The sequence below is a fragment of the Hibiscus syriacus genome, unplaced genomic scaffold (assembly GCF_006381635.1).
Source record: "Hibiscus syriacus cultivar Baekdansim isolate YM2019G1 unplaced genomic scaffold, ASM638163v2 tig00110785_pilon, whole genome shotgun sequence".
Lineage (NCBI taxonomy): Eukaryota > Viridiplantae > Streptophyta > Magnoliopsida > Malvales > Malvaceae > Hibiscus > Hibiscus syriacus.
Genome location: NW_024062862.1, coordinates 775,105 through 800,902, shown reverse-complemented (window position 1 = coordinate 800,902; position 25,798 = coordinate 775,105). Strand labels below are relative to the sequence as shown.

General features: G+C 31.4%; 1 protein-coding gene, 2 non-coding genes and 2 pseudogenes across 3 annotated transcripts; all 5 read right to left on the bottom strand.

Annotated features, from left to right (window-relative positions):
* Positions 1-2,757: 2,757 nt before the first annotated feature.
* LOC120140484 lies at positions 2,758-5,022 on the bottom strand (annotated as a pseudogene).
* A 6,802-nt stretch (positions 5,023-11,824) lies between these two features.
* On the bottom strand, positions 11,825-13,393 carry LOC120140551. Its single transcript, XM_039155523.1, has 2 exons — positions 12,867-13,393; positions 11,825-12,741 (listed from the first exon to the last, which is right to left on the bottom strand). Exons 1-2 carry the CDS (start codon positions 13,229-13,231, stop codon positions 12,552-12,554), a joined length of 555 nt encoding a protein of 184 aa, XP_039011454.1. The 5' UTR covers positions 13,232-13,393; the 3' UTR covers positions 11,825-12,551.
* A 9,010-nt stretch (positions 13,394-22,403) lies between these two features.
* Positions 22,404-25,048, bottom strand: LOC120140550 (annotated as a pseudogene).
* Positions 23,154-23,224, bottom strand: LOC120140558. The gene has a single exon (XR_005517727.1). It is a non-coding gene; the product is annotated as a small nucleolar RNA snoR60 (small nucleolar RNA).
* On the bottom strand, positions 23,455-23,527 carry LOC120140559. Its single transcript, XR_005517728.1, has one exon. It is a non-coding gene; the product is annotated as a small nucleolar RNA snoR60 (small nucleolar RNA).
* Positions 25,049-25,798: the final 750 nt, after the last annotated feature.

Genomic DNA, 25,798 nt, shown 5'->3' with positions numbered 1-25,798 from the left:
AAAGTCGTCGTCTTGAATGTCGTTAAGAGTTGGGCATGAATGAAGCCCTATTACTCCAAGCATTAATGTAGGTTGCATGCTTCTCAACCCAATTAACATTTTCTTCACGACGACCATCAATTCTGTGCAGCTGGTCATGCGTCTCAACCCAATTCACCTTACGACGACCATCTAAGATTTGGAGGAGGTCATGATCCCATGGACTCCGCAGAATAGGTTGGTGGAAGTGGAATTGCCTCAACACTCTATCCCCAAATTAGATCTCAACAAACGCAAAATTGATCAATGGTGTAACAGGACACCAATATTGAAACCCATCTAAAATATCGTGCGGTATCAACGCAAGTATTTCTTCATTCATGTATGGTCTCCAATTAAACTGTAAAATTACAAAAACAATAAAATTTATTTAAATCAAATAATATAGTTAATTTAAATAATAATTAAAAATAACAGATTATACATACCTCCTTTTTTGCCTTAATGTCGATCTTCAGCCTGAACTCTTTAATGTTGTTGTGCACCAACCCGTGCCTTCAATTTTATGCCTCCATCTGTATATAAATCAAAACAAAAATATGATCATTTTTATTTTATAATTAATATTTTAAATTAAAATAGAGAATTCATATTACCTTCCCGCAAGCGGAAAGTCAACCGCAGTCCGACTAATCGGTGTCAGAAACGAAAGTCTATGCCAAGCCCATGACTGTAGTAGCAACATACATCCACCGATTTCTGTTGTATTATTATCATTCACGACTAATGACGCCTTGCACATCTCACGATACAAGAACGCCAATATCGTCGATCCCCAGCTATATTGCCTAGTATTCTCAAAATTTCTTAAAAAAAGAAGATATTGAGTGTGAACATAACTACTGGATTTATCCGGCATTAAAATACCCCCAATCAACTGTAATATATATGCTCGTGTTGCATATATAATTTCGTGCTCCGTACTATTTGATTGAAGCTGAAATTCATTCTTCAACCATGACAACCTCACACGCCACCCTTTACACTCTGTTGGTACGGGCGTTTTCCCAAGAAACAAGCTACAAAGTTGTGCCACATTATTAAACTCATGTGACATTACCACTGGCATCCCATTTGTTTGGACCCCGAGTTGCAATGCCACATCCTCCAGAGTTATCGTACATTCGCCACACGGCAAATGAAACGTGTGCGTTTCTGATCTCCAACGCTCAATCAAGGCACTGATCAAACCTGGGACTAACTTGTAATCTCGCACAAATGTTACATTCCAAAATCCAGCCTCCTACAAGTTTTCTTCTATCAATCTGTGTGGCTTGTGCACTTTATGTAGCCGAAGACGAAGGACTCGCTGCTCGTCCTCCTGCAATTAAATATTTCAAAAAATTTATCACAATCATAAAATAATATTCAAATATTTATTAATTATAATTCATTAAACAAATATTTTATTCACCGTTATTCCCAAATGACTTGAAATATGTTCATTGTCAAGCCTCAACAGTGGAATTTGGTCAGCCATTGGATGAATCTGCAAAAACAATTAAACAACAATATTTAAAAAATCATTTAATATAATCTAATATAAACTAATAACTAATTTACAACACTAAACTTTAATATAATAAACTAATAAACTAATAAACTAACAAACTAAACTTTTTAAAATATAAGTTAAACGTAAACGCTAAACCCTTAAACAACTAATAAAATATTCTTTTATATAACTAAAACTAATAAACTATTTTTTCATTATAATATACTACTAATAAACTTACTAACTAATTTTTTATATAATATAAATTCAACAAACAAATATAACTTAACTATTTAACTACCACAAACTAATTAAATAAATTTTTTATATAACTAACGATTAACAAAACAAACTAATTAATTATTTTTTAACTATATAACTATCAAACATACTAATTAAATAATTTTTTATTTATGTATAATATAACTTAAACTAACAATCATATAACCCTAAATTAACAAACTAATTAACTAATTTTTTATCATAAACCCTAAACTAACAAACTAAACATTTATAATAATAAACTAATTTAAATAAAAAAAATACCTCACAAGAGCCTTATCTCCCTTTCTTCTTCTTCCTTTCATTTCTCCCTTTCTTTCTTTCTCGGCTGCAATTTCTTCTCCCTTTCTTCTGCTACAATCTCTTCTCCTTTCTTTCTTTTATGTTCTCACCATAATGCACACCCCATATATAATTGTTTGCACCAATTATTTCACCAATAATGTCACCGGCTACCTCAATTATTTCACCAATAATACGTTTGCATGGCAGCAGCTGATTTCACGCTGCAATGGTTCAATAATTGAACCAATAATTCACAGCTTCACATACATGCATTGCTGCATGAAGCAGGTGATTTCACGAGCAGGAGAGGAGCACGGGAGCAGAGGGGCACGTGAAGCTTGGTCGTCGGGATTGCTTGGCGACCTACAAGGTCGCTGGAGTGCATGGCGACCTTGTAGGTCGTTGGGAGTGCATGGCGACCTTGTAGGGGTGTTGGGGAATGCATGGCGACCTGTTGGGGACGTGCATGTGCCATGCAAACGACCCTCGTCGGAAGCCACGTCGTAGGTCGCCCGGAAGGCATGGCGACCTACGGCCAACTGTGCAATTCACCCTACTTCATCAATTAATCTTGGGAGAACGTTATTTCTTGAATTATTTATTTCCAAAACATTATATCGTGAGTTTAGCCAGAATTTAACTAACAATAAAAATGCATAATAATAATAATAAAGAAAATAAATTCCTGGAATTTTGGTAATGTAATGTGAGAGCAAAAGTACAAATCATGATATACCCACAAGTCAGCATTATACGGAACACTTGATTTCACACACAAATGAAAATTAAAACACATTCAAGAAAATGTTAGCGCAGAATTTTCCTCCGATCCAAACACTCCTACTTTCTCATATTCATTTTCTTCCAAGGAAAACGTGAAAAATATAATAGCAATTAATTTTATTATTAGACAAGTTAATGCCAAGCAGATGCGACGGTGAGAGTCGGCCCAGCCACCCAAAGCTAACCCCTCCGTTTTCTTCTTTAACGGTGAATCCAGGGTTGACTCGCTTACCTGAATTGAGTTTAGCACGCATCGTCTCTGCAATGGTTTGACTCAGTGGCTTTAACTCGAACCCCGCCATGCTCATCCGGGCCCGCCACTTGCCAAAAACCTCACATCTTTCTACGCGATCCCTCCCCTCACAAGTAACCGAGTTGGCTATTTTGCGTAATAGCCCTTCCTCCATCTTCGCTCGTTCCGGGTTATCCCTCGAGACGGTCGACTCAACCGAGTCGAACAACGCCCCGTAATATCCGCACGCTTCACCCACGCGCGATACGAACGGCGCCGTATTCGTGTTCATTTCTTGCTCGACTAATGTCACCACGCACGGCGCCAATCCTTTCACTCGACGTAAGAGCTCATCTCTTGGGTTATCAACGAGACGCTCTCGTCAGGCATCCGATAAAGTTTGAATGCGAAATTAACTGCCAATGGCTCGTCTTGTTCAATACCCAGCGACTCACGACTCAGATCGCTGAGTTTAAGACTTGACACCATATTGAATTTCAAACAAACTCCAAATCTTTCTGCGATTTGACTCAACTTATCGCCAACTGTGTCCAACCTTTCATCCCCACCATTATCTGTGATGGCAGTAATCTTTACCTTTGAAGGCTTACCACTCCCACGCTCAGAAAGCGCGTAGAGAAGATTCATGTACTGCCCTCCTTGCCCAATATCAAAATCAATTACATGAAATTTATTACAGCTTGGTTCCTCTAAAGTAGCATCGAGGATAGCCAGATTAGCAGCCAAGAACCCAAGCTTAAAACAAGGAGACAGGTCATAAAGCATCTGAGTCGCGGCGGCGTGTTCCCTGCTAAACAACTCTGCCACCGGTGGTGGGTTTTCAACTGAGTTAACCCTCGATTTAAGAGCTATCAACATGCACTCCATCAACCTCTGCTCTGAGTTCCCTTTGGAGTTAGCAGCCTGCGTTAATTGGGTCAGGATCTCGTTAATGGCGTCACTTTTAGCCTCGGAAATAGCTGTCGCGCAATCGATTATTGTCTGCTTTGAACTAGTCGAAGCTGGATAAGCAATCAATGACGTGGAGGAAGACGATGAAGTGGTTGAAGAAGTAGGCGACGGGGAAATCGGGTTGTTAGGGTTTCCGGAACCAATCAATTTCTGTATAGTTTCGGACCACTCGCTGTTGGTATTGGTAATAACCGAAACAGCGTCCCCTTCATCGTTTTCGTCGTCTAACAGCTGTTTCTCTAGCTCTTGAAGTTGGTTCATCATTTTCTTCTCTGGGTCTTGCGGCTGTGCGACCCGCGTCGAAACCGGATTCATGTACGGGTCGCCTGGTAAACCGGGGTTAAGGGCCTGAATTGTGAAGCCGTCGGAGTTGATACCGAGTGGAATTTGCGGCAACCCGTATCGCTGCGACATGAAAGAAGGAGACCAGAAGTTACCCGAGACATCCGGCGATGACAAGTTGGTCGAAAAATCGTTGGGAGAGAAGGGAGAAATTGGAGAAGTGTGCTGGTAAGTTCTGGGCTTAACTGAACGGAGATAAAGGTGGGCAGGATGATTGTTTAGGAGTTTTTGCGTTTGAAACTCCGCTAGTGTTCGCTTCCCAATGAGGCCAGGCGCCGCTCGTTTCACGATCTGAGACGTTGGGTACACGAACATTCCGGGGACCTGTGTCCGGTACGGTGCAGTCGCTTGGTTGTTGTTCATGCTGCCAGTGTTACCCACAGATCTGCCGGTTAATCCACCATAAAAATCCGGGCCACCGCCGGTGAATCCCGAAGCCATTTCCTCTCCCTTCTGCTTTCTCTCTTCAGATAAAAGATGTACAGGATAAAAGAAAAAGGAACAAGCGAACAACGAGTTCAAAGAATTAACTTCCTAAGAAACGCATGACAGAAGAGAGAATGAGAGGGTTTCGCTTCTGGCGAATAAATGGTTAACTGAATATAACGGAAGGGAGCAAATGGTGATTTGGGTTTTTCCAATTAATTTAATGTGAACATACACGATGAAATGCAAGCACCAGATCATGGCCGTTTACTTATTGTGATTTGGCAGCGTGTGGTGATTAAATCTTTATTAACACTACAATTTATTCTGAAATTTGAGAATATCATAGGAAAACTTTGATTTTGTTTAAAATTATTGTCTATAATTGATATAATTTTTTGATATTCATGTAAATTTTAATTGTATTTAAATAATTGTTTTTATTATTAAACTTTAAAAAACATAAAAATAATTATTAAATTGTTAAAATGAGTAGAATCTAAAGGAAAGTGGTTCCACGCGATAAGCAAGGATCGTCGGACTTGAATTTCAAATTGTGTGAAATTCAAATGGGGTGTTTGGTTGGGTACTTGATCACCTGACAGGACAGTTACAACTGTTTAAAAAGGCTTGCGACAATAACCAAGAAACGCAATCCAGAACAACAAAGGAAAGCAACCCTTGTGTACGTGGAGCGATGAGGTTAAGCCTTGATGGAAATAACTGCAACCGCCCTGTGAATTTGAAATTTCTTATCACTTTTTGCTGATTCGAAATTCCAGTACCTCGGTTTGTCCTAACCTCGACCGACGACTCCCGGTTGGTTCTGACATATGCTGCCGAAACGTGTGGGTTTGCCTAAGTTGGCGTTAAAATATTCGTTCTAAACATTATACAATATAAATTATATAATTTTAAAATTAAATTATTTTATGCATTCAAATCTAAAACAGAATCTAATAAGTTTCAGCTAAGAGACAGGTATTCTACTCATTTTCTTATATGACAATTTTGAATATGATAACTATTTCCTTACCGATACAAATATACAAGAAAATAACTATTTTTTTAGCAAACCAAAGTATCTTATTAATAATTAAAGTAATGACTGTTATTTTTATAAATTGAATGATGTTGTTATGCTTGAGCATTACAGGTGAGCACCATTAAATTAGTTTATAAAATTAAATGTATAATTATAAACAAATTAAAAACTTAAATGTAATTTAATTAAAATATAATATTCATAAAACATTAGTTTTTAGGGTAAATTATATTATTGACCACCTAATTATTTATCCTTTTTTACTTTAACCATCGATTTTTTAATTTTGTCAATCAGGTCACCTAACTATTTAAATCTTGTCAATCAAGTCACCTGTCTTTAAATATTAACGGATGAGATGACATGACAATTAATAAAATTTATATAATTACACATTTAATCCTCATTACTTACACATTTTATTAATTTGATCATAACTTTTATTTAATTCAATAAATTTAATCTTCAATCTAATGGTGACATGTGTCATTGTGTGCTTCGATGTTTTTAAATATTTTTTATTTAATAAATTTACCGTCCAATCAAATGGTGCCTTGTGTCACCAATTGAATGAATAGAAAATAAATTAAATCAATAACCATTGTTGGTGGGATTTGAACCTGAGATGCAAGTTGAAAAATTTAACACCTTAACCACTAATCTAGACCACTAAATTTGTTTTGTGTACAGAACATAATTTATATAATTTATAATATAGTTAATGGTAATAAATGACTTTATAAGGACTATAACATGAAATAATTGAATAGTATGAAAATATAAAATATATATAAACAAATATTATAATTGATTAATAAATGAATATTTTTATTTATATTTTAGATCACATTTAATGCAAAAATTAAAATAAAAGTGAATTTAATATGTTATAATTGAAATGTATCATTTTACATATTTTAAATTAATAAATTATCTTTATTATTTTAATTTTATTGAACTGAAATGTATCATATCTTATATTTTAAAATATTATAACGTCGATCGGATTCTAATTTTATTTAACAACTCTATATTAAAGTAGACTAATTCAATAAAATCAAGTTTCCCCTAAAATTTTCTTCAAATATATAATGAATAAATAATAAAATATAAAATTCTTACTATAACCGGGATATAAACAAGTTAATGAATAAGTTAAAATGCTTACTACGATAAGCACTCAACTATCAGAAAAATTCTAAGTCAACAAAACTATTCGTTATAATTCAATTATAATATATTAAAAAAAATTCATTAAAATGATTTAAAATATAAATAAAATAAATTCGCATATTAATCAGTTATAATATTTGTTTGTATATATATATCATATTATCGTATTATTCAATTATTTCATGTTGGAGTTCTTATTAGGTCATTTTCACTTTTTTATTGTCATTAACTATATATATTATGTCGTGATAGGTTTGTCATTTGAATGGTGCAGCCCAGTAGTTGGGGCGTTTGCCTCCTCTCCTCACGTTTTAGGTTCAAACCCCACCACCAACAGTTATTGATTCAACTTATTTTCTATTAGTTCAATTTGTGACACGTGGCACCATTTGATTGGATGAAAATTATTAAATTAAATAAAAATATTAAGAAAAAATTCAATCACATAGTTACACGTGTCACTATCTGATTGAGGATTAAATTTATTGAATCAATTAAAAGTTATGACCAAATTAATATAATGTGTAAGTAATAAGGACTAAATGATTAATTACACAAATTTTTTTAACTATCATCTCCTCCGCTAATATTTAACGGTATGTGGCTTGATTGACAAGCTTTAAATAGTTAGGTGACCCGATTGACAAAATTGAAAAATTAGTAGTTAAAGTAAAAAGGGGTAAATAATTAGGTAGTCAATAGTATAGTTTACCCTAAAAACTAATGTTTTATAAATATTTTATTTTGATTATATTACATATAGATTTTTAAGTAATTTACAATTATACGTTTAGTACTTTATAATTTAATGTTTTATAAATTAATTTAATGATACTCATCGTTAACAGTGTTCATGCTCACTCGACAAGTGTTATAGAATTTTTCTTATAAATTATAGGTTCAAGCATCAAAGACTACAAGGGTGTTTGGACTTTCATTGTTAAATATTTGATAATCTTTAAAACAAATACTACGTTGTAATCACCATAAATTAATTAAAAACTATTTTTAATTATTTAATAAAAATAAAATTGTTTGATTAATTAATACAAATAAAAATAAATATAAAAATCGTCGATTTAATTATTTTATTTTTTTAATTAATCACTGATATTCGATTTATTGATCGACTAATCTAGATCAGGTACTGCAGAGGCGAGAACGACCCTCCCAATTCAATTTGCTCTATTCACTAAGGTCAAAATTCAAACGCCTAATCTTACTTAAAGAATCTATTGTCTTATCCCACTAACCAATCGATTATATATTAATTATCTTATTCTTTATCGTTTAAACCACCACTTAACTCATTATGCATCAATATTAACGTAATGAGCATTAACTTATCTGTCGTAAAAAATAATTACATTATATTTAATAATCACTGTTAATGGTTTTGTTTTTCATTAATATATATTCACCAATAATATATTATAAATTTAAATTTTACAATTTACTTTTACTTTTACTTTTTTTTTAAGAAGTTAAAGCTGTTAATTAAATTCGAAGATAAAAGATCTGATCTAAAAATAATTCAGATGTTGATATTTCAATTATGTGAATCTGTCATAAAATCTCTCGATAAGTCAATGATCTCATCCAATATATTAAATTATTAGTGAAAATAACAAGTATGATTTCATTAGAGGATTTATGGTCAATTAATTATATTGTTTAATTTAAACGGTCAATTAATTGTTATAACAATTATTAAATTTTTTTAATCGTAATTTAATCATTAAAAAATAATTAATTATTAACGATTAATCGTTATTAACAGTTTGATTACGTGTTAACCTATTACAGTTTTTTTCAAACACAACACGAAATGAAAATTTAAAAAATTCATAAAATTTATGATGATATAAACATATATATTTGTATAAATCTTATTTATTTGTAGATACATTCTATTATTATAGATATATATATTATGAGGTATACTCAGGGTTTTTTTTCAATTTAAAATCTAATGTACATATTTATATTTTACAGTTTAAAGTCGGGTATTTTTTTCATCTATTTTTGTTGAGATTATTGAGGCGTTTTGGATCAACTAAATTAAGTTAAATGACGTGAATTAACCTTTAAAAATTTTGGTGTGAAAGCAAAGAAATATAAACAATTTACATAACGATTTATTTAAAAATTTCTAACAAATTCACAAATTTATTCTTACCTTTTCAAGGATAAGGTGTAACTTTCACAACTATGATTTTTCTATTGCTCAACTAAAATCTATCCCCTTTTACAAGGTTTGTTTTATGTAAACAAAAAGGCAACTTTAGGTAGGTGTTTACAATGATTTAACTCACAAATAATGAATACAAAATATATTCAATTAGCTCTATACACTGTGTAAAAAAAATTGAAAGAATAAAGATTTAAGATTATTTTCTCTTGATCTTTAAGCTTAGACAGAAGTAGTAACCTTTTCCAAATGTTTTTATATGTTGGAATGAGGTTTTAGCTGTCTGGAGCTGTTGGGGTTGAATTCCAACCGTTGGAGTTGTTAATTTCAACATTGGAATCTGTCTAGATAAATTAGTATTGGTACATCTCTTTGCAATATCAGTACCTACATGTGTTAAATTCAAAAATCTAGCCAGTGGGGAAGTTGGAGAATTGGTACTATACCTAGTAGTATCGACATTACAATTATAAGTAGTATCAATACTCTTAGGAGTATCTGTATTAATTTTACATTCTTGAATTTAAACAATTTTAAAAACAAATGGTAGTATCAGTATTACTAGAAGAGTATTGGTACTACTCATAAGATTAGTATCGATACCACAAGAACATTGTCAATACTGTTCATTTTTCTAATTAAATTCACATTTTAAAGTGCATAAATGATAGATAAAATGTTTGAAAATATTTGGAAAAAGTAGAAACACATTTGAAACATACTTTTCAAGTTTATTTGTACTTTGAATTATTTTTGAAATATTTGAACAAATACAATTAAGTTAAAAAATATTTTGCATTCGATTATTATATCAAAATATAAGTTTAACAAATTTTGATTTAATGTGATCTATATAAGATAAATATGATGACTAAAAAATAGGAAGAAACTATTTTGGTTTTATTTCTAATTCTATTATTTAAATAAATATAATTAATTAATTATAATTTTTAACAGTTAACCGATGATTAATCATTTGATCAAAATTCATAATTGTAACTATAACGGTTAACTAATATTTTTAACGATTCAATTAATCAAAATCATTTAACTTTAATTGTTCGATTAATTAATTTGTATAACGTAATGATTATACCGATTTGCGATTACGATTAACGATAATGGATTACTTCTAACACCCTTAAATTTCATTATTGAACTCATGATTTCAATGTTTTTCTTCCTTCATATTAAAGTAAAAGTCGGTAAACTAATGTAATTTAACCCAATTTCCGCACCAGAGCAAGTAAATTGGAATTACAGAGCCACCGTTCGAACCGAAATTGGACCAATCAAATAACATTGTCAAACCCTTGAATTATACAAGTATCTTGGCTGTAAATATACATAATGACATCATATAAACTGCATTCTGTGCATTCATTATTTTATAAATTATAATCATATTAAACTATTATATTTAAAATTATATAAATTTCATTACGTTAACGTTCGTAGTATATAAATATTAATAAGTTTGAATATTCAGAATCCGTATGTCGATTGTATTATATATATTAATTATTTATATTAGTATTATATTTTAAATTATATCATATTAAACTATTATGTTACAAAATATTTTAACGGGGTCTGTTTAGATTTAGGGTTTATAATATTATATTTTGCTTACTTTTTAGTTCATCACAATATTTTTATTTAAACAATTAATCACCAACAATTATGTTACAAAATATTATTAATATAAGTTATGTACTAAAATATATTAATTAATAAAACTTCACAATTCCCTACAATACCGAAGTGCTTTTAACACCAATTTGCAAAAAGGTTTGCGTGTTAGGCAAAATCTGTTGGGAAATCAGTCACGAAAAGTAAAATTAAAACTGCCTTTTTCTTTTATTTATTTATATTTTCTTTCACCAAATAGGATCAAAAACCTTCCACGTCAACACGTGTCAAATACGGATCACATCTGCCACTTGTCTGCTTCCCAGCTCATATCTCATATCAACCATTCATTTGACATATTTGATTAAGAAAACTCTATCATGAATAAAACGATTAATATAAAAAATGTTTATCAAGTAATTTATTATTTTTAAAAATAATAAATGGAATGTCTAATAAAATTTATTGACATATATTTATTATGAGTATAACAAAAAATCAATTATTATTAATTTTTAAATTGAAATTGATAGAAATGTTTAGAGAACAAAGTTTTTACAATTAAATTTAATTATATTCGGGCATTTATTCCTTTTTGGTATTCTATATATGTTAGTTAATCGCTAATTAATATGATAAGATTAAAAAGGATGGGTGATAAAAACGTCATTTAATTTAAGGGTAAACTACGCTAATGGTCATTGATGTTTGGATAAATTTTTATTTTCACAATTAATGTTTTAAAAGTTATAAATTAATCACTAACGTTATTGTTTGATAAAATAATCACTAACCATTAATAGACGTTAAGATGAGTGCCGAAAAATACAACTGGATCATTATCTGTTGAATTAAATTCGTCAAAATGACGGACTCTTCTTCTTCTTCAACCCATTCTCATCTTCTTTTTTTTCACTTTTCTTCTTCTTTCTTTATCTTCACTTTTCTTCACTCTTCTTCTAGACTGCAGAAGTTCTGAAACCTCTAGTGCCAGGTTTATTTTGTCCTCTGAAAGGCGTCTAATGGTCTCAACGAGAGACGAAACATTAAATCCAATGTTACGAAGGAAGCTTTCCTGCTCAAGAGCTTCAGAAAGAAGCAAAACTCCCTCATCAGCTTCTTTAGATCTTCTTTGCAACTCCAAATCTGTTTCCTTTTCAGTTTCTGAAGAGTTCAAACCATTAGAATTTCCCCCAAAGAAACAATATTGCTTCTCCAAGCCAGAGAAATCCTCACCATATCCAATATCGTTGTCATAAGGCTCGTCCATTGCACAACCATTTTGGGCCAACACATCCGATTTGGACTCTGGGCATCCATGCAAGTATCCACCATATACATCTTCAGTGGTGATCGAAATATGAAGATCAAATTCCTTTGAACTTGATCTTGGGATATGAGTCTGTGAAAGCCTTTCAATCACATTCTTTGCAATCATCCGAGGTGACTCATGTCCGAATCCGTTTTCCGCCCAGTCTCTAGACGAGAACTGAAGACGCGTGCCTTTAGCTTCCCTAAATGAATTAAACTTGTTTTTCTCATTGACACTATCTGTTGGAGACGGAGGATCTGTATATTGAACTCGTGTAGGAAGCCTCCCACCACCATTTCGGAGATTATTTATTTTCGAACTGCTCTTGGACTTACTGCTTTCCTACAGCTGTTCTCCATCAATATACCGGTCCACAACTTTACTCGACATATTGCTAGAGCAAGAGGAAGAGCTTCCCGATGAATCACGGCGTATCCTTGAAGAACTAGAAGGACCGGGCCTCTCAAAACCATTAGCTACCACTTCACATCTTTTAGCCTTAGATTTTTTCTCGGGGGTCAGAGTTCTTCGCCTGGAATAAACCACAAGAACAAGGTTGGTATACCTTTAGATTTATACAAGTAAAAAAATAAGGTCTAATCAATCCTTCTTACACTCTGTAAACGAACAAACACATCAAATGCAGAAATTCCTTACCGAGATGATTGATCATACTGTTGATTTGGAGTAATATTAAGAGACCTATTTTGATCATACGAGGAAGGAACATCTTCTTGTCCCGAACCATCAACAAGAAAGGCTGCTGATGACAAAGAACGACTCTTTCGAAGACCCGCTGGGTTGTTGCTAAAGCTAGGGTTGTCCGGTATTTGCTTTTGAGATTTTCCAAAGAAACGTTTAAGACTGAGAAAACTGTATTCAACCTTGTCACCGAGTTGATCATTGAAACCACTTTCCAATGTGTTTTCCCATAAAACTTGCTTGTCTGCTGACGGTGAAGGAACGACGGCGTTACCGTTACCACTGCTAGAGGAGGATTTGAAGAAAAACAGCTTCTTCATCTCTATATATCATCAACAAGAACAACTAATTTTACCTCACAATATTCTGCCACGAAATCCGAGTCCTTTTTATAACAACCTTTGAAATGGCGGTCAAAATGGAGGTTTCAGAACTTCTGCAGTCTAGAAGAAGAGTGAAGAGAAATAATGAAGAAGAAAAGTGAAGAAAAAGAAGTTGGGGGAATGGGTTGAAGAAGAAGAAGAGTTAGTTAAAATGGCCGTCAACGATCTAACTCAGTAAATAACGGTTCAGTTGTATTTTTTCGTCACGTCTCTTAACGGTTAGTGATCATTTTATTACAAATGATAACGTTAGTGATTAATTTATACTTTTTGAAACATTATTGGTGAAAACGAAAACTTACCTAAACATCAGTGACCATTGGCGTAGTTTACCTTTAATTTAATAACCAATGTGGGACTCTGTTTGAATTTTGGTTTTTTTACCGGGGATAGCCGGTTCACATTATGGGAATGCAATTGCCGCCGACTATTTGGTGTTGGACGCGCTAAACCCACACGCCATCCACGACACACGAAATCCACGCTCCCGTAAAATGTGTCGTGTTCTCCCATAGACACCGAAAATAACGTGGACGATTACGTAATTCAAAAACGAATTTAATTTTAATTTTTAATATTTATAAAATTAATATATATGAAAAGTAGTCCATATTATTGAGAAACACAAGAATTCAATGAAAAGGACTGGTCCCATTTATGCCTAGGAATTATAGACGCAAAAATCCCCAAAAGCTGAGCATATTTAATTAATTTATTATTTGGAAAATATATATTTCTGAAATATAATTTATATTATGTGATATTTGTTGGATTTATGCTATTTTATTTTTTAATATTTTTATTTAATATTTATCATATTATATAAATAATGATTTAATGTTGTTAAGAAATAAAATTTAAATATTTATATTCGATATTGATCTTGAATTTGATTTAGGAACACAAAGGCTAGAGTTAGTTGGAATTAGGGGAGGATCTTTATGAAGGGAAATGGGGTGCAAGTTTAGTCCCCACTCAAAGCCAATTTGAGAAATGATTAAGTCAAGTTGGCTTTAAAGAATTCATGTGAATCATCCCAACCTTACAATAAACAATTTAAAATGTATTTGTTCTCTTGAGATCTTACATAATCTTAAAAAATAATATTATATTACGAATAAATAAATAAATAAATAAATGCCATATGTTAATTAATTTGGATTTTGGACTCGCACTCTCAATACATGTAATATAAAGATTTTGAAAACGTTAAGATTTCAAATTTGAGTTTAATTATGTATATTTTGTAGGTGAATTCTTTTAAAATTTCAATTTAATTTAGATTTAGATTTTATACCATTTCTATCTAAATTTATTTTAATATTTTTAACGCATCAAATAAAATTTCACATATTTATCTCAAAATGATGGTAATAGATGTGGAGATGCGTTATCTCTCCAATTTCAAAGTAGCATGATTTTAAATTAGAAGACAAATTTTTGAAAGTTGTGAAATTGTGAAAATAAATTATCAATGGAAAAATATTTAAAAGTTTAAAATTTTTAGGGGCGATTGCTCTCACTCACCCTTTTCGTCCTTTCCGTTCATCCCTATCTCAGAGTACTGTTTAAATTTTAAAAAAAATTAACGAAAATATTAAATTTTAAGATGAGATTAAAAAAATAGTTCCATTGAAAATGTGCATTAGATTTGAATGTTAATATTTAAGGCTCGAACTTGACCAAACCCACTTTTTTAAGCTTACAATACATTATATCACATACTTTTAAATTTATAATAATACATAATACTACAATATACATATTAAAATGTATATTAATTTTTACATGCATAAGAAGAAGAAGAAAACACAATGTGATGGCTGGAAATGATACAGGTAAAACTTTAAGTTCGTATTTTGAATTGAATAATTTGAACAAACATAAAATTTATTAATCTCATGTGAAAATCTAATTTAAACCTAACTTGGCTCATAAACGCCTCTAAAGGAGAGCGATAGATGATAATAATGATAAGATTTTACAAATTAATACCTTTTGCATTGCAATATTATGATTCAACAATGGACTTGATAAATTTTACATCCATGGAAGAAAATATTTTATTTAAGTAACATGTGTCTATAAAAACAATCATTGAATGAATAATCATAATAACAATGATAAATAATGTGTATATACTTTTATTGCTTTAATATTTATTTTTTGTTATTTTATTGAAAATTATAAAAATATAGGTACAATAATATTAATCATTCTTTTAGAAAGTATTCTTCCATTTAATTTTTAACTGTAATTAGGTATGTAAATAACAAACTTGAACGAATAAAGCTATGTTCGTATTTGTTTGTTTATTTTTAAAGATATTCATGTTCGATTTGTTTTTGGGTTTGTTTGATTGATTTTAAAGGTGTTCATTTGTTTAGCATTCACAAACATGTTCATTTAACTTTTGTTTAATGTTAGGCAGCTAAAACTACATTTTTACCCTTTTATTTGCAAGTCATATAAAAAATGGTGAAACTATACCACTAGTCCTTAAGTTCCTTAGACTTCACAGTTTGAGATCCAAAGTTTACATTACGTTCAATTTAGTCTATATCTTTACCAATATTTTAAATGTAAAAAATAAAAAGGAAAAGGAAAACCGAGTAAATGAGCTTATAAATGAGTTTGTCCGTGAATATAAATTAACCAAACACATCTTTGTTCATGTTCGCTTAATTATTAAAAGAACACAAAAATTTTGTTTATTTGTTTATTTAACTCAATAACCGAACATTATACGAACGACTCACTAACAATTCGTCGAACATTATGTTTATATACACCCTAACTATAATTATACTTTATTAACTAATGACACAAATTCAAATAAGATTTTAAATAAAAATATTTTACAATCGATGTTAGGAATAAAATTTATTGTCAATTAGTTCCCTTTGGTCCGATTGGTTAATTTGCCTAAATAACCTTTATTCTCAAGCTCTTATTTATTTATTTATTTATTTTTAACAAAATTATTTAATAATCCTTAAACTTGCAACATCAACTTCTTGCGAGCTTTATGTATGTTATAATTCATTATATTCTGCTTTGCTTTCATGATAGCAAATCTATTAATTAATTAGATTCCATAACAAAACGACTTTTCCCATATATTCCATATCCAAACATTAAGTTTTTAAATTAAATTTTAATTTTATTTTATAATTACGTTTTAAATCCTGGATTATAAAAATATTGTAAAATTGCATCAATATCATTGTAATAAAAACGTTTTATTTGAGTCCACGTCAAGTGAGAATAAATATTGGCATGTTGGGCTTTTCCCCTTGTTTTATATATAATTTTCAACTATTTGATATTGAACGTTCATATCACAGAGATATTTATAAAACTCAAATCTAAAATTTCAAAAAATAACATCAATTTATTTATAGTCATCACCCACGTATTATATACGCTATCATTTTGTATTTTTATATTGAGGTATATTTATCTCAAATATAGATTTAGGAAATAATTTGATAAATAAAAACCATTATTGTGACAAAAAAAGCCAAACTTCACGGTCAGAAAAGGAAAAGAAATAGGGTTACCGTTTACCGGATGTAGGCAGTGAGAGATTTCGTGTGGAGAAGGCTAGGAGTTGTCACATCAAAACAGGCTGTAGCAGGTAACGTCAGTACAGTAGACACAGCTACAAAATATGACCACCCTTTGCCCCTCTTTTTTATTCTCCATAATGAGCACCGTAGACGACGGCGTTTTTTCAGTTGGTGGCGGATTATCCACCGTTAGTTGGTGTTCATTCAATTCACCCACCATTAGATTGGTGAGTTTCTTTTTTTTTAACTTCGACGGGTACAAAAAACGTCAGTGTGCAGACCACGTGATCCTACAGATCTCAGGCTTGCTTTGCATTTATGAACTGCTTTCCGCTTTATTCCTCCATTTAACCTTTTTCTTTTGGCTTTTTATTGGTTTTTCCCCTAAGCTTCACTGTAAAAACAGAATTCGAGTCTCTGGAGCTACCACTGTTAGGGGTGTGAAAAAAATTCAATCCGACCGATCTGATCTGTTGAACCGTTGATCCGATTCGAAAATTCGGATATTCGATCCGTTTTTCAATTTTCGGATAGTTCGGATCGGATATTCGAATTTTTTTCTGATTTTCGGATCGGATACAGATCAAGCAAAATCTAGTTTCGGATTATCCGAAAATCCGAAAAAAAATTGGGCTATATTATTAGTCCAGAGCTGTTTGGGCTAAGTCAAACCTTGTTCTGCCTGTGCCATTTCCTTTTTTTTTCTTCTCGCCCGAAATTTCGCTTGATTGTTTCAAATCCTCATTTCATTTCTCTGTTTTTCATCGTCTCCTACTCCTGATTATTTCTCTTACATTCTTACGCGACTTTGGCACCCTTCAAAGCATTTCACCTAATCCTGTGGCTAGAGGCAAGCCAGCTACCTTCACCATCTCAGCTTCTACCGGTTCTTGCAATTTTTCTAATGGTTCTTGCTTTGAGTTTGATTTCATGTTTGATGGTAAATATTTAATTATGAAAAAGAAGAGGGTAGGGTGTTGAACTTTAGAAATCAACGAAATCACTTCATATTTTCTAGGGATTCAATCCTGTTGAACTTTAGATGCCGAATCTTTTTCAGATTAAGTAAAACATGAATAGTTAGTATTGTATCAAGCCAAGCATCAGAGATTTCTATAATGTGAGTCTAAGGATTGTATGTTTGTGGAATATGAGTTGCTTTATGGAAGAAACATAATTACTTTACTGGTTTGGATCTCCAGTATGTAGGAACCTTCTTTAGGGTGGTACAAAACTATCCTAAACATAGGCCGAATCTCGGGGAGGTTAAACACGAAGTTTAATTAAGAATCAACCTTCAACCCTCCATATGAACTGTACCGGCATGACCGTAAAACCCCTAAAATATTCTCTGGCAGTTGAGAGTACCAGCATGACCCTAGACCCGTATCATGAAAGCTAATTCTTCTCAGTGTTCCTTTTGATTTAGAACCTTACATCGGTATCTGATTTCTTAGGCAAATATATTTCAAATCTTGGTGGATATGCTCTTGGTTGCAAAGTTAAATCCAAATTGCTAGACTGGTGCTGTGTTTTGATGGCAAAACTTTGAAATTTTTAAGTACTTAATGATCCTATCTCTTTTTTTATGTTATTAAGACTTAATACTCTTGTGTGGTATTTTATTTTGAACATCTTGTGTTGATTTGATTATGTTGTTGAGATTTAATACTCTTGTGTGGTATTTTTAATATGAACATCTTGTGAAGTTCGGTCCTATTGTTTTCTGCTTTTACTATGTTTTATAGAAAGACTCGTTATATGCAGTCCTCAAATACGTTTGAAGTGGAGCTATTTAATTTCATGGTTTACACAGAATGTTCCAACTCTTTTTTTCAAGTTGGTTGCAGTTGTCTTCTATTATTGTATGCCAGGTATCTAACCAGTCATTGAACAACTCGAGCATATGACCAGGACTTGATTTTGGTCATTGAATTGAAGCGGCTGCCCCAGAGATGGACACGACTTTTTTTAGGTTCCAAAGAAATAAGGATGGTTACAATTTTCTATTTTAGAAAGAAATAGAAACCAAAATTCCTTAAACGCTTCGATTGGGAATTTGGATTTGGATTTTATTTGCAATGTAAATGATAAAAAAATAAAATATATACATTAGAGATAAATAGTTATGATTCAATACAATATAGTAAAAACGTGGAGTGAAGTGGAGCATTAATTTTATGATTATTAAATGTTATTTTAGTATAAGATTGTGAATAACAATAGGATAATTTATGTATTTAGTATCTAAATTATTAATTTTAGTACTTAAACTTTTAATTTTATGTTGATTAATGCTTTTATTATGTTGTTGTATTTTAAATTTTTTGCACAAAAAAAAATTCGGATTCGAATCCGGATATTCGGATATCTGAATTTTTCGGATCGGATACGAATCATTACTTTAGGTATCCGAAATTTTCGGATAGTATTCGTCTTTTACTAAAATACATTTGAAGTATGCTAAAAAGAGAGTTTAGATTATAAATTTAATAATTGTTAAAATAATCATTAAATTTTATTATATTATTATAAATTTCTTATTAAATTTAATTAAACTGTTAATAAGATCATAATTAAATATATTAAATTTCTATAATAAATATTAAATTTTATAAATATTAAATAATTTTTATAACTTTTAAAAGTTTAATAATAATATTTGTCAAAAAATATAACAATAATCATTTATATAATAAATCCATCAAATGATTGCAATATTTGTCGGTAGATGTATGTGTTATGAATTGATTAAGAAAATTCTCAACATATATTACTTAATAATCACTCTACTACCTGAAAAAAATCGTTCATATAATTTAGTAATTTTTAATATATTGTTTTTTTTTATTTGTGTGGGTAAACATCTCAACAGATTCTCTTTAATTTCGCTTGATAATATTGTAAGTTTTGTATACAAAATTTACGAGTTTATGCGGCCAGTATAATTTGCATTGACTATGTTGTTTCAACAAATATCAACTACATGCACCCGTTTATGTAAAGATAAATTGACATATATTTAAGTCTGAATAAACTATGTCTCTCCCTAAATTGAGTTTGAATTAACAAAATTGAGGGTAAAGTACACAAATGGTCCCGATTATAGGGTATTATTTTATTGAATTTTCTAATTATTGAAAATTACAAAATGATTCTCCAACTATAAGGTATTGCTTTATTGAGTCATCAGTTACTAAAAGCTATAAAATAATTATATGACTATTCATATGTTCCAAACACATCATTCTTCATTTTAAAATTGGCAACTGTCTGAGTTGGTCGTTAACCTGTTCACTAAGATATGATAAAAATATGATCCCAAAACTGTTTGAATTGTATTTTTTTGGATCAAGTCTCTATTTACATCATATTGTCGAGTCAATGTTTGAAATATTATGTCATCAAGTCAGTGCTTGACACCAACGACGATGTTAGTAGACATCATTAAAATATGATTTTATCATATTCCAACAAGCATATTAACGTCCAACTCAGACGACTGTCAATTTTTAACGGAAAATGACGAGTTTAGAACATATAAAAAGTCGACTGACTATTTTGTAAGTTTTAATAGTCGTGGGCTCAACGAAGCAACACACTATAGTCGAGTGACTCAATAAAGTAATTTTCTATAATCGAGAGATCATTTGTGTACTTTAGCCAAGAATTAAATAATAAAAAAAATAATATTTTAAAATTATTTTTAGCTTTCAAAAGACAACTTTTTGGGAAAAGAACAAGGGAGGCCCATATATTTTGTACCTATTTATTGAAGATAAGGAATAAAGGTGGCATCACAAAGTTGGAATATGAATAAACAAACTTCACATCCTTTTGCTTTCATTTTATTTATTATAATGCATTTTCTTTTTCTTAAATTTTGTGGAACACATCATCTTTTAACCATTTAAATATAAATGCAATTAACATATATGGAATTATTTTCAAATGAATTTAACATTTCTATTTAATAAAATACTTTTTTTTTAAAATATTTTTATATTTTTTGATTAGTCTAAAGTGATTACAACTTTACAAAATAATATATGTTTAGAACTTTCTTAATTTATTGACAACGCTCACATACACAGATACAATTACTCGAACTTTTAATATTTTAAAAACAAGTAATATAAAAGTAATACAAATATAATAAAGAAGCATGCATATCTTTATAAATTAAATCTTAACGTACCCAAAGTTGGATTAATGTAAAACGTGCATATAAATATGATGTGATAAAAAATATTTGAGCCGTCCGATTTAAAAGTGATATTAAATACACGGGTGGAGACTGATATTGACATGGCTTCTCAAAATTCATCTTAAAAATCAACAACAAATTTGTTTTTTTCAATTCCTTTAATCCATCATTTTCACAAAATTTTAAAATCCATTTTATTTTATTTTAAATTGGAACGAAACTTGAATTTTTCAACAAGTTGTTAAAAATCAAAATGAAAGCTATTTAAATTTTTATTTCACTTTAATCATTAAACTTTTAAAATTTATATTAAATACACAACTTTAATATCTCTTTAATTTCAGTCACTATCTTTTATCACAATTGATGTGACATTAACAACTGAATCGATATATTATGTTCCCCCCCCTAATAAATTAATATGCTTTAATAAGATAAGGATATGTATCATTACATTATTGATAAATAAAAAATAAATCAAATTTTATGCTTGAAGAATTTGAACTTAGGACCGTTTTAGAAGGTTCAAATACTTAATTATTAAATCAAACAAGACACTTGTTACATAATTGTTAAAATTGTGAGTAAAAGTAAATCTACAATGATATAACAAGTACTCAACTTAATACAGTGATAAAATATTAGACAAGGTTTGAACTTCTCAAGGATAATGCAAAGTTTAAAAGGTCGATGATATCAGACTAAAAACATTCTAAAATTCAATGACCATTAATATAGTTTACCATAAAATATGCTATTATTTAGGAATGTAAAGCTCAAATTAGAATATCAAAATCTGTTATTTGTCAATTGAAGCAGATCCTGAAATTACGTATCTATAGGATCATAATCACTCGCATATGCTTTCAAGCCGTTCATAATACCCCATGTATTAAAATAAGCAGAAAACAAATACAATATGTACGAATACCGAATTCCGCTCTATACATTGTACCTTCTCAAGTATTCCAATTTCAGTTCCAAGTAGCTTAAAACTTCTTTTAATAAAAAATAACCCTTCTGGTCCTACCGTAGATAGAGATCAAAGCACCAACTAAAATGAAAAGTAGATCAGTTTCACTTCTTATATCTGTATCACCATATGTTATAACAGGTGAGCAGAATGTAATCATTTCAACAATCTACAATGGTTAATATAAAATACTATTTTGTTTTTATATTCTATGCTCCGTACGATCAATATTCAAGACAAAACTAGAATTAGTAACTAGTCACTTAAACCATAGCCCAAAATACATTGTGTTGCAGCTTTCTGTATCAAAACCAGTCTCAACGAAAGATGTTCAAAAACTACATTCTTCAAATAATAATCTAAACTTCAACCATAAAACATTGGCTTTAAAGACGCATCCCAGAAAACATCATGTTGCAGCTCTCTGTTTCTTTGGCATTCGGTAGCCACCCACGACACAGGCATGGTCACGCTCAAATGGTTCAAGAGTGACTTGTTCGAAAGGCTTGAACTGTTCCTGTTGCAGTTTCTTAACTTCGCTCTGGAACACAGCCTCAGCCGGAACAGTTGAGTCTATACAATTAGCCTGGAAATATTCAATCATGTTAAAGCTAACATACCAAAGTTGAAAAAAGCTTGTGTTACTGGATATTGAAACACTAACCTTGATTGAAATAACAAAATGACCACCAGCTTTAAGGAAAAATGATGCATTCAAAGCAAGAATCCTTGCCTGCAAATAAACTAAAAGGAAAGGAGGAAGATTACATCCATGTTAGCTTGGTGCGAGTATCCAATATGGAAATGTTGAATTTTTTTCTAGGTTTTTTCATATCACATGCCCATTTATGAATATGCATTTTGAAATATAGCATACATCCATTCCATGCAGTGCGTCAAGCACACAGACAGAAAATAATGTATGAACTAAAATAACAATCTTAAATAGATGTTTCAAAATGGCTAGTAAGACATGCTTTTAAAAAACAATAATTTCAAAGAAAAGAATATATACAATGACTACTCTTTAAGAGAGCAAAGAAGTCGGGGTTTATTGAAAAAAAGGATTGCAAGACACAGTACAAGCACTGAGAGGTAAATTGAACATGCATCAGAAACTCGGTTTTGCATCACCCATGATGTCTTGAAGGGGAATCCGAGTACCTCATCATTTGCATAGTTATAGTGTCAAATAAAATGCAGACGGGAAAACACACACATGCAAAACGAATAACTGCCGTACAAGAGTTTCTGAGAGATACTTCAAGGTAAGGAGGAAGTATCTTTTAAGTTTAAACTACTTGTATTCTTATTAGAAGATTAGAAAGATCGAACACATTTTTTTAGAAAAATGAATCCTTTTGTAACAATTGAAATGGTAAACTATTCAAAGTTGGTCACTTAATATTGCATCAGAAACTCGAGTTAGCATCACCCATGAAGTCTTGAAGGGGAATCCGAGTAGAGTTCATCATATGCATATGATACTTAAAGCTGTGCGTTAAGCCAAAAATCCAAGACTACTATGTTTGAAAAAAACAGCTGAAAGAATCAGAACAGAAGAAAGCAAATAGATCAAAGGAATGCAACCAGGAAACTAAAAGCAAAGGGGAAACATGGAACATGTTAAAAAAGAGAGCATACAAGTAAAAACGGACATTATCAAGAACCAAAACACTACAGCACAAAATCAAGTTGCCATTTAATCCAGCAATTCAGCCTATTCCTCCTGATTGCTTACTCACCGGTTCTCTATAGAAAAAATAAGAAAAAAAAAACTCAAGAAAGCAAACCTGATCAGGCTGAGCAACATCAGAAAATATCACATCCACCATGCCAACTAGCATCCTGTATTTGGCCGGATGCCTAGCATCTTCAATTAAGGGTATAACATTTGTTCTCTTTTTGGCCATGTTAACCAAGTCTCTACCACTCCGGTGAGAAAATTCCACTGCATAAACCACACCAGTCTGGCGAAAATTAAAAATCAATAAGCAAAATCCAACAGATATAAGCATACAATTCATTAAAACATTCAGTATTCAGTAACACTATATACTTACAGGACCAAAAACATCAGATACATGAGAAACAGTTGTACCAGAAGCAGCTCCAAGGTAGAGAACCTTGGCACCAGGTTTCTAAAGAAAAAAAAGAACACAGGTGATGAGGATGTAAAACAAGTTGCTGCCAGCGTAAATCATGTAACTTGTAAAAACAAAAACAAAATGAGAACGGATAGCTTACAATCCATATATTGTCAACACCACCAAGAATGGCGGCTGCCAACTTAGATCGGAACGGATTCCAAACCCGGTATTCAACTTTAGTACCATCTTCATTCTGTTAAAGCATAATCATGAAATATCCTCAATTTCTACTAGAAAATGTAACCAGATATGATTATCCACAAGTAGAAGATGAAAATACCCAATTGGCTAGAACACATTCAATCAATAATCTATATTCTATTATTGCAGAAGCTTAAAATAGAAAAAAATGGTAAGAACAAAAATACCTGAACGGCAATCCTTTTCTCATTGTAAACAGCTTCACCAGGGACCATATTCTTAGTAACAAGGGCATCTTCTTTACCCTTGGCCACAAAAACTCCCTCGTGTCTATGGGGTTCAACTACGACCTAGCTTCCACCCTTCATTCCTCCACCGCGTCCTCTTCCTCCTCCACCGCCACCGCGGCCTCCGCCACGAGATTTCATGGCACTGCCGCCCCTATCGCCACCTCTTACACCACCACCTCTTCCTCTTCCCCTCCCGCCATCACCTCTTCCCCTAAACCCGCCACCACCACCACGTCCTGCACATATCAGGACACTAGGAATACCATAAACATAAGCTAAACTCGTACAAAGAAAGCTAAGGGAGATCGGTTACCTCTTGGAGGTCTCATACTAGGAGAGCTTAAAGTAAAAAAAAAGGAACAACCGAAGCTAAACAGAGAGTGAGGCGAAGCAAAGTTTTAGGGAAATGCTAGGGTTTATGCTTCAGTTATATAGAAGAAGACTAGGGTTTTAGCTTTTAGATGGGATTAAGCCCAGATTTGTGGAAAACCTTAGGCTTATATCCAACCCATTTCTACATTTGTCAACATCAAAGTGTAAACCATTAATGGGTCCAAGATATCAAAGCCCAATAGTTTTTTAAAAGAAAAACTGAATTAACTTACTGAAAAAATAACGATATCATAAATTTATGTCAGTTATTTTATTGATACTGATGTTTATTATTTTATTTTTATGAAAAATATAAAATAATAAAATATTTTTAAAATGATAAAATATTAAAAGTTACCGAACTTAATATCGGTAAAGTAAGGTCTTGAGTTCAAGTCCATATCTATGCAGAAAATTTCTGTTAGGAGACTCACCAACAAAATCAAACGTGTGAAACGAGCCGGTCCGAAATAGTCAAGACTTCGCGAAGCCTTAGAACCGGGAGGACAATAAAAAAATCCCTAATATTACTTTTATTTTATTAATAATTTTAATCGAAATCAAATTAGATCAAAATGATGATAAATTTCATTCGATCGCTTGAAGTATTTTTTAATACGGACATTTATTTTAGGTCTTAGCCCATATAGTGTGCTACCATATTAATTAGAAGAGAGGGCAGCTGATCTGGTAAATTAATGAGTCACAAGTCACAACTGCTTTCATGATTCCATTAATGTCAACGCCAACTACATTAAGTGTTTATTCTTCTATTTGTAACCACAAATCTTTGTATCTC